Consider the following 10,142-nt stretch of genomic DNA (forward strand, 5'->3'; position numbering starts at 1 on the left):
CTTTATGGGCTCTTGTTACTGCATTTCCATATTTAGGTTAATCTTCATTTCATAGGAAAAAATGGTTTGTCATGTGAATTACCTAAATTTAATTCCATTGTTCATACATCCATATTAACCCTTGGCTTTCTTTCCCATTAGAAGTGGTATTTTCCTCCCCTCTTAAGTGAGAATCAGCTGCCTATGCTCTAGATCCTACCTGTAGACATGCACCATTAGATCCGTTCCAGTGAACTAAATAAATGGAGTATAATGATACACAATAACTTGCATATGTAAACTGTACACTTTGGCGAATTAAAGGATCTACATGAAAATGAAGAATATATTGTGCAAATTTCTATTTCTGTGTAACTTATGACTGTATACAAGTTTTAGCTACTTTGCTAGGTAATTACTAAACATTTAGTATCCTGAGCATCATATTCCCTATTTCTGAAGGTAACGTGGGATTCTAAACATGACTTCATATGGACATTGTCAGAAATGAATAAAATGTGTGGAACTTCCTTTTTTATCTCAAAGAAAACATTTGAGGGTAAAGGTTCTGTCTTGTGTATGTGTGTGTTTCCATGCATTTTCTTCCAAATAAGCTCATCACATGTGTTCACACACAGATGCATTTATGATTTCGTCTTTTATGTTGAAAGGAATCTTGAGAAAGCTGGAGAGGATAGCACTGAAAAGAATGCACTTTGGAATGTACATGAAATCAAAGGATGCAGAAATACAGACAAAGATTTGAACTACAATGAGTGACCTTAATTTTGATCATGAGTTCCTTTCTATGTCACTGCCTCAAAGGCCTCATAGTCAGATCACAGACACATTTATGACATAAGGAATTCACTGTACTAGCTGATGGGGCAGAATATCTTCATATGATTTAAATTTACCTTCCTACCTACTGTGGGCTTTAACATAAAATTGACCTTAGCCAAGAGAAGCTGATAGGTAAACTGAGAGACTTAAACTCAGTTCTCGCAAATAATTTTTTGACTATGCCCATAGGAGATTCCTCCAGCTGCTGTAAAATATCCCCACACTAGTGGCTTAAAACAAACACACATGTGCTCTTACAGTTCTGGAGGCAGAAGCTTGGAAGGGCTAATAGCAAGATGTCTGCAGGGCTGAGTTCCTTCTACAGGCTCAAGGGAGGATCTCTTTCCTTTCCAATTCCAGTCTCTCTTGCTGGCCGCCTGATTCCTGGGGTCCTGGCTCTTCCTCCACCTTCGAGACAGCAGGGCAGCATTTTCATGCTCTCTCTGACACCAACTCTTTTGTCTCCCTCGTCAACATTTGGAGGACTGTGCGATTACCTTTATCCCATCTGGACAATCATAGCTAATATTTTTATCCTTTTATCTTTTTAAAACTGTGCATTTATTCTTAATTTATTTTAATTGTAGTGCATTTAACATAGAGTGTTTTATTCATTTCAGGGGTATACTATACTGATTCTACAATTCTATACATTTCTCATTACTGATTAAGATTGGTATACTCTTTTTTTAAAGTTTTTATTAAATTCTAGTTAGTAACATACAGCAAAATATTAGTTTCAGGTGTATTATTTAGTGATTCGACACTGCCATAAAATACCCAGAGGTCATCTCCAGTGTTCTCCTCAATTCCAATGAACACTTTCACCCACCTCCTAACCATTTTTAAAAATTTAATAATTTTATTTTATTTTTACTTTTATGTAAGCTCTATGCCCAGTGCAGAGCCCAGTGCAGGGCTTGAATGCTTGACCCTGAGATCAAGACCTGAGCTGAGATCAAGAGTCAGGGGCTGGATCAACTGAGCCACCCAGGTGCCCCTTAATCATTTTTAAGTGCACAGCTCAGCAGGATTAGATATATTCACACTGTTTTGAGCTAGCACCACCATTTATTCCAGAACTCTTCATCTGGGAACCTGAAGCTCTATACCTAAATACATGCCTATATAAATATTTAATATTTACATTTATATAAATATAAATAAATAGATATATTAAAATATTTATTTATTTAAATTACCAAAATTAAATTTGGTAATTTAATTACCAAAATATTTTTCGGTAATTAATTTAATTACCAAAATATTTTATACATTAAGATGAAACTACAGCTCTTAATATATCTTAAAGCATTGAACTCTTAACTGTTTTGACAGAAGTGTTATGCAGGCCAAGTCATGGTTTTATATCAAAGCAATACAGTTCTTCACCTTGTTGAAGGTGGGGGAGTAGCAATCTTCTGGACACAACAGTGCAGTGTCCCACCATGAGTCAACATTTGGGAGACCCAAGGAGCCTAGTCAAGAAAAATTCTTCATTCTTAGATTTGGAGAAATCTCTAACTCAGGGTTGGGATAAGGTGCTAGGAGGTTAGCTCTGTGGGAGGCAGGTGAGTTCAGGGAAGAGTAATGACTGGATTCACCTGACTCATAAGCTGGTGTCTTGGGAACAGGCAATTACAGGGGAAAAAAAATCCTATCTGTGCAGAGCAATGTCCCACGGGGGATGATGTACTCAGGGGTTGGAATAACAGGAAGGAAATATTCCTAAGGAACAGATAGGGAGCTGTAAATATCTCTTCTGCTGTTATCCCTCAGCAGGTGCAACCTTGGACTGAATGGGACACGGGTATTTCTTCTGGAGTCCTAAGTCTGGGTAGGAGATTACTACTGTGTTGTTTGAGAACAGAGTTCAGTCTCCATCATAAGCCATCGAGGGAGAAATTCGGACTTCCACACAGAGCACCCCGTGCAGGTGAGTCTGAAAACCCAGTAGGTGCTGCAGGAAAGAGCCAGTGAGAATAGAAGGGTGAGAATATTTACCTGAAGCCACCGGAGAGACAACCCAGCCAAGCCCAGCACCAGGACATCACTTGTTGGCTTGCTTGATATCCTAAAGAATAGATTTATTTATGATCCTAAAAAGAAAAGTAAACATTGAGGTCAGCCATGCAGAGGAAATTGTTGAGGATTAACTAGTGGTGCTGGAAGAGTGATGATGGGTGGTAGAAAGTGGTCCAATAAAAGTAGAACATGAGTTCAAGGATCTTTGCAATTAAGGAGAATAGAGATGTAGTGTATTAGCTACAAGGGTTAAGCAGTCAAGTGAAGGCATTCCTTCTTTCTGAGCCAAGGACAATTTGAGTGTGTTCCCATGTTGATGAGAAAGATCCAGACCAAGGGATCATGCAACATACATTTCATAGTGTCCTTTTTCATGCTGGGCATTCCAATAATTTTTTTTAATTATTATATTCAGTTAGCTACTGTAGAGTGCATCATTAGTTTTTGATGTAGTGTTCAGTGATTCATTAGTTATGTATAACACCCAGTGCTCATCACAACACGTGCCCTCCTAATACCCATTACCCTCCTACCTCCTCCCCCTCTTCCCTCCCCCCTTCCCTCTGAAACCCTCTGTTTGTATCCTCTCAACCGATCCCCTGAATTTAGCTGGATATCTTCCAATCATTTTTTTTAATGTAATAGGTGAAAGGGGATATATTAAAAAAGCTTTACGTTGCAATTATTTCCTTACTGGTGAGGATGAATATGCTTGTGGGTTTCTTCAACATTTGCTTTTTCTATTGTAAATTGTCTGTGCCGGTTCTGTGATTTTGTTTGGTAGATTCTGAGTGCTTATATTCTTGTTGATTACATTTGTTTCAGATGTAAGAATTGGAGTTTTCCCAGCCATTTTACTGTTTGATGTTCAGTTCCTTTATGTATGTGTAGATGTATTCAGGAGTACTAGGAAAGTTCTTATCTTTTGTGTGCTCAAACCTATCATTTGGTTATATTTTCCTCCCTCCTCTTGCTTAAGTGTAGAACTTTCTTCTGCAATATTTGAGTTAATAAATGACCTTTTATACATATTTCCAACGTGCCTTCACAGTTCTGTTATTCTGTTAAACCTTTTGGCTTTTTGCAATTTGATCTATTTCTCAAAGTCATATCACCCACAGCCATGATTTGGAAGTTACACTTCTTTATCATTTGACTAACATTCACATTTTCTTCCTAAAGTAATATGAATTAATATATATTTACATAAGATGAAATTATATCTTTAGATAATGTTTCCTACCCATTTTAAAATACTTTTTGTTATATTCTTTTATTTTCAAGTTTGTACGTTTTTTTAAAGTAACCTTTATACCAACTCAAAGTCAAACTCACAACCCCAAGATCAAGAGCTCAATGGTCTGCTCACTAAAGCAGCCAGACACCCCTCTTTCCAAGTCTTTAGTGCTTTGATTCTTCAGTCACCATCAGTGACCCACACTGATGTCATTCCATCAATGCTACTTTTTTTACTGTTAATTTTTTGTTATTTTTTATTATGTTCAATTGGCCAACGTATAGTAGTCCATCTTTAGTTTTTGACGTAGTGTTCAACGATTCATTAGCTACATATAACATGCAGTGCTCATCACGTCATGTGCCCTCCTTAGTACTATTTAATCCCTCTATAAAGTTAGCTTTAGATCGTCATTGTGTTTCATAGAGTTGTCTGAAACAGCTCCATGCCTAACCTATTCTCATTCTCACTGCTATCCTTTGTTCTATAAGCTCTTAGCTTCTTTTACAACTTATGTTTCTATATTATGCACACACAAGTATTCATGCACTTTTATACAAATTCATGTATAGAATCCTATACATGTTGTAAATAGTCTTTGGGCTCTGGTGCAGTCTGTTTTATTATAGCTTGTCTCCCTCAGTAGTGCCTTACAGACTTGCCTCCATCAACCGGTATAATGCTAATTCATTACTTCAGTGATTGCATAATATTTCAGGGTGTGGCTGAGTCATTTACACTTTTGAGGGTTTTTCATATGCTTTCTCGTTAAATTGCTATTATACCTATTATACAAAAAATACTTTGAAATTGAGTTAAAATGCTGGTTCTCCACTGGGGTCAATTTTGTCCTCCAGGGGACTTTGAGCAATGTCCAGAGACATTTTAGGCTGTCAGACTGGGGAGGTGTCACTAGAGGCCAGAGATGCTCTAAACATCTGACAATGCCCAGGACAAACCCCAGCACAGAGACTGATCTGGGCCACAATGTCAGTAGTGCTGAGATGAGAAACCCGGAGGTAAACAATGCATATCTATATCTCTAATACTTATACCTGTTTTCAGATTATTTCCCCTAAATGTTATAGCATGTCACATTTATGCTATGAAAACTAAAGAATCCCACTTTGCTACCTGTTTAAAAGTTCCAATCCCAATTGATGTGACAGCTCATTAAGTTGTTTAACAGGCTGATGGGTGTGGAAGGGATTTCATGTTGTTTTCGTGAACTATTAGTGAGTTTGAGCAAAATCCATATAGTTGGTCACCATTTTGATTTGCACATTATGATTATAGGCCCATATATTATATGCCCATTTTATACAGGTGTCAGCATTTCAAGTGATTTTTACAGATTCCTGTTTCTCCATTGAATTGTATGGAGATATTTTGGCTGTAAAAAATGTTTTAAATGCTATTAGATAATGTATAACTATAATATAATCAATGTATAACTTATTTTTCAGTTTCTTGCCTTAATTAAGATGGTTTTGTCTATAGAATTTATTTTATTTTTTTAATTTTGTGGATTTTTTTGTAATTTTAAAGACTGAATTTTTTTTATTATTTACAGTTTATTTTTAATTTCAATATAATTGACATGCAGTGTTATATAGGTTTCAGGAATATAATATAGGGATTCAACAATTGTCCACATTACTTAGTGCTCATCATGATAATTGTACTCTTAATCTCCTTCACCTATTTCACCCATCCCCCACCCACCTCCCTTCTGATAACCAGCAGTTTGTTCTCAATATTTAAGAGTCATCCATGTTGTTGCACATGCCAAGATCTCATTTGTACCGTTTATACCCTTTATCTACCTGAACCCAACTTACTTCTGGCAATTACCAGTTTGTTCTGTGTATTTAAGTGTCTGTCTGTTCATTTGTTCTGTTTTTCAGATTACACATACAAGTGAGATCATATTGTATTTGTCTTTGTTTAATTATTTCACTTAGTATAGCCCCTTCTAGACCCACCCATGTTGTTGCAAATAGCAAGCACTCATTCTTTTTTATGGCTGAGCAATATTCTATTGCATATATCTATATCTATATGTAATCTATCCATATCTATATCTATATCTATCTATATCTATACACCACATCTTCTTTACCCATTCATCTATCGGTGGACACTTGGGCTGCTTCCATATCTTGGCTATTGTAAGCAATGCTGCAATAAATATGGGGTGCACATATATTTTTGGATTAGTGCTTTTGTCCTCATTGGGTAAACACCCAGTACCAGAATTACTTGATCATGTGGTATTTCTATTTTTATTTTTTTAAGGTACCTCCATACTGTTTTCCACAGTAGCTGCACCAGTTGGCATTCTCGCCAACAGTGCACGAGTGTTCCCTCTACTCCACATCCTCACCAACACTTGTATTTCTTGTCATTTTATACTAGCCATTCTGAATGGTGTGAAGTGATATTGTTATTCTATTGAACGTCGTGTAGATGGAATTATTTTATTTACTTCTCAGATGGTTCACTGTTTGTAGGTAGGTATGCAGCTGTTGTTTTGAAGATGGTTTACTATCCAGTTATTTGGCTGAATTAATTTATTAGTTCTATTACTGTTGTGGCATCTTTAGGATTTTCTAAATAGAGGATCACACCAACTGCATAGATAAATTTATTTCTTCTTTTCAGTTTGGATGCTTTCTATTTCTTTTTCTTTCTTTAATTGCTCTTTAGAACTTCCAGTGGTATATTGAGTACAAGTCAGGAAAACGGGCATACTTGCCTTGTTCCTGATCATACAGGAAAAATGTTCACTATATTCCCATTGAGTATCATGTTTGCTGTGGGTTTTTCATAAAAATCTTTATCTTGAGATAGTTTCCTTCTATTCTTAGTTTGTAGTGTTTTTATCATGTTTCATACACAAATATAAACATTAATTTCTTGAGTGCAGAATATAAATGATAATATATCTGCCAGGTTAGTACTGCATAATTGTGTCATCCACTTTCTCTCTTATTTTGGCAGTCACATCAATGATATGAAACTAGAGAATGATACACGAATTTCAGAATTTCTTCTTCTGGGATTTTCAGAGAAACCAGAACTGCAGCCCCTCCTATTTGGGCTTTTTCTCTCCATGTACCTGATCACTGTGTTTGGAAACCTGCTCATCATCCTGGCCGTCAGCTCAGACTCCCACCTCCACACCCCCATGTACTTCTTCCTGGCCAACCTGTCCTTTGTAGACATCTGTTTCACCTCCACCACCATCCCCAAGATGCTGGTAAACATAAAAACACAGAGAAAAGTCATAACTTATGACAGCTGCATCACTCAGATATACTTTTTCATACTTTTTATAGGTTTGGACAACTTCCTCCTGACTGTGATGGCTTATGACCGCTTTGTGGCCATCTGTCATCCCCTGCACTACACGGTCATCATGAACCCCCGGCTCTGTGTGCTGCTGGTTCTGGTGTCCTGGATCATGAGTGCCCTGCATTCCTTGTTAGAAAACTTAATGGTGTTGCGGCTGTCCTTCTGTACAGTCTTGGAAATCCCCCACTTCTTCTGTGAACTCGATCAGATAATACAACTTGCCTGTTCTGACACCTTTCTTAATAACATGGTGATGTATTTTGCAACTGTCCTGCTTGTTGGTGGTCCCCTGGCTTGGATCCTTTACTCTTACTCTAAGATTATTTCCTCCATACGTGGGATCTCATCAGCTCAGGGCAAGTATAAAGCATTTTCCACCTGTGCCTCTCACCTCTCAGTTGTCTCCTTATTTTATTGTACAGGTCTAGGAGTGTACCTTAGCTCTGCTGCTCCCCAGAGCTCCCACGCAAGTGCAGTGGCCTCGGTGATGTACACAGTGGTCACACCCATGCTGAACCCCTTCATCTACAGTCTGAGGAACAAAGAAATAATGGGGGCTCTACATGTATTTTTCAGGGGGAAGCCATAAAAGGGACATTTTTCTAGATGCACTTGTGAAAATTAAGGCCAGCTGTTCTTCTCTAAATTTTTGTGTCTAAATTTCTACATTCCTAGCATTCCACGTGAAAGCAAGTGCTCATTCTTTTCATTTCTTTACCCTCCAAGTTTCTCTAAAGCTATCTTTCAACACGATAGGTTATAATGAATTATAATGAGGGTTACAAGCCTTGTGCATTTACATCCATGTGTGTGAGAGTGTGGTTTCTTGAAATAAATATGTACATGAATATACATACATTTACACACACCCAACCTTTAGTCTTGAGCATTCTTTGGATCCAACAAGATATTTCCACACATTTCATCATTCCTTACAACATCCCTTGATGTTATGTTTATGATTCCACATGGTCTTCAGAAGAAATGAGATGATGGAGGGATTACACCCAAACAATTGCATAGCAGAGCAGTTAGAACTTACCGTGGGCCTTCTGGACTTCTATGGTATAGAACCATGTAGTGTTTCCCGGTGAGTTTTCAATGACTTTTTCATTCCTGACATTGTACACTTTATTTATTTATTTATTTGTTTATTTATTTATTTATTTATTTATTTATTTATTTATTTATGGAAAGCTCCAGTTACAATTTATTTTTTTCCTTTTTTTTAAAATAATTTTTATTGTTATATTAGTCACCATACAGTACATCCCCAGTTTTTGATGCAATGTTCCATGATTCATTATTTGCATATAACACCCAGTGCACCATGCAATATGTGCCCTTCTTAATACCCATCACCGGCCTATCCCAGTCCCCCACCCTCTCCCCTCTGAAGTCCTCAGTTTGTTTCCCAGAGTCCATAGTCTCTCGTGGTTCATTCCACCTTCTGTTTACCCCCCCTTCATTCTTCCCTTCCTTCTCCTACCGATCTCCCTGCTATTTCTTATGTTCCATAAATGAGTGAAACCATATGATAATTGTCTTTCTCTGCTTGACTTATTTCACTTAGCATAATCTCCCCCAGCCCCGTCCATGTTGCTGCAAATGTGTAATCATTCTTTCTGATGCCTGAGTAATATTCCATTGTATATATGGATCAGATTTAGAAGATGTGGTCCATATGTACACTTTAAATATGTACAGTTTATCACATGTAATAATGCTTCAGTAAATTAATTGGAATTTAAATATTCTGGTGGTACATGACTCAGGGTCAGACTCAGAGTACAGTTAGCTGGGTCACACCTAACATGGTGGGAGATCTCTCTTCCAACTCTGAAAAAAATCAAAGGTTCACATGTAGATATTAAAATAGTGGAATTATTCTGCCAGGAAGATGATGGAAGAGTAGGGGATGTTCGTATCTCCTGGTTCCCTGAATTCAGCTAGATATCTATCTAATCTTTCTGAACACCTGTGAATTCAACCTGAGATCTAAGAAAAGAATTGCTTCAATAATACAAATAAAAAAGCGACCAGTTTTTCAAGGTAAGAGGTGCAGAGAAGTGAATCTGAGGGCACTTAGTAGAAGATAAACTGTGAGAATTGGAGGGGGCAAGATAGCGGCAGAGAAGGGGACCTCATTTCATCTGGTCCCTCAAAATTGGCTGGATATTTATCAAACCACACTGAACACACACAAATTCAACCTGAGATGTAAGAAGATTTATGTGGATCTCTATGAGCAGAAAAATGACTACTTTTTGCAAGGTAGGAAATGGGAAACCTTGAATCTTTGGGGGAAATATTGGAATATAAATGGAGGAGGGAAGGCACCTCCATAAACGAGCCACTGGAAAGCGATATAGAATCAGTGCACAAATTTGGGACCCTTAGAAATCTGCTCCAATGAGAGTCATCCCTTTTTGAAAAGGGCACAAGGGATGAATAGGATAGAATTCTAGGTGGATCATTGTGGTCTCAGGATTCCAGGAGACTCAGAAAGTAGAGGAGAACCTGAACCAATAGAGTGCCCAAGCAGTGGAGACTGGTTATGGTCAACAAGCCCAGAAGGGACTATCAGCTCTGGTCACCATAAACCATGAGCCTGGCTGGTCGGGAGACTGCTCTCTGCCTGAGCACCCTGAAAAGGACTAGAAGGTGTGTGGGCTGTTTAACATCCCAGGGGAGATATAAG

At 37.7% G+C, this 10,142-nt stretch overlaps 1 protein-coding gene across 1 annotated transcript; it reads left to right on the plus strand.

The window, feature by feature from the left end:
• The first annotated feature begins 7,052 nt into the window (after window positions 1-7,052).
• LOC113248917 (olfactory receptor-like protein OLF4) lies at window positions 7,053-8,030 on the plus strand. Its single transcript, XM_026490511.3, has one exon. The coding sequence runs from the start codon at window positions 7,101-7,103 to the stop codon at window positions 8,028-8,030; it is 930 nt and encodes a 309-aa protein (XP_026346296.1). The 5' UTR covers window positions 7,053-7,100.
• The last annotated feature ends 2,112 nt before the right edge of the window (window positions 8,031-10,142 follow it).

This window comes from Ursus arctos, unplaced genomic scaffold, assembly GCF_023065955.2.
Source record: "Ursus arctos isolate Adak ecotype North America unplaced genomic scaffold, UrsArc2.0 scaffold_14, whole genome shotgun sequence".
In the NCBI taxonomy this organism is placed as follows: Eukaryota; Metazoa; Chordata; class Mammalia; order Carnivora; family Ursidae; genus Ursus; species Ursus arctos.

Bases quoted from the DNA above. Each gene is read 5' to 3' on its own strand.
- LOC113248917 (XM_026490511.3), top strand. From the start codon at position 7,101: ATGAAACTAGAGAATGATACACGAATTTCAGAATTTCTTCTTCTGGGA.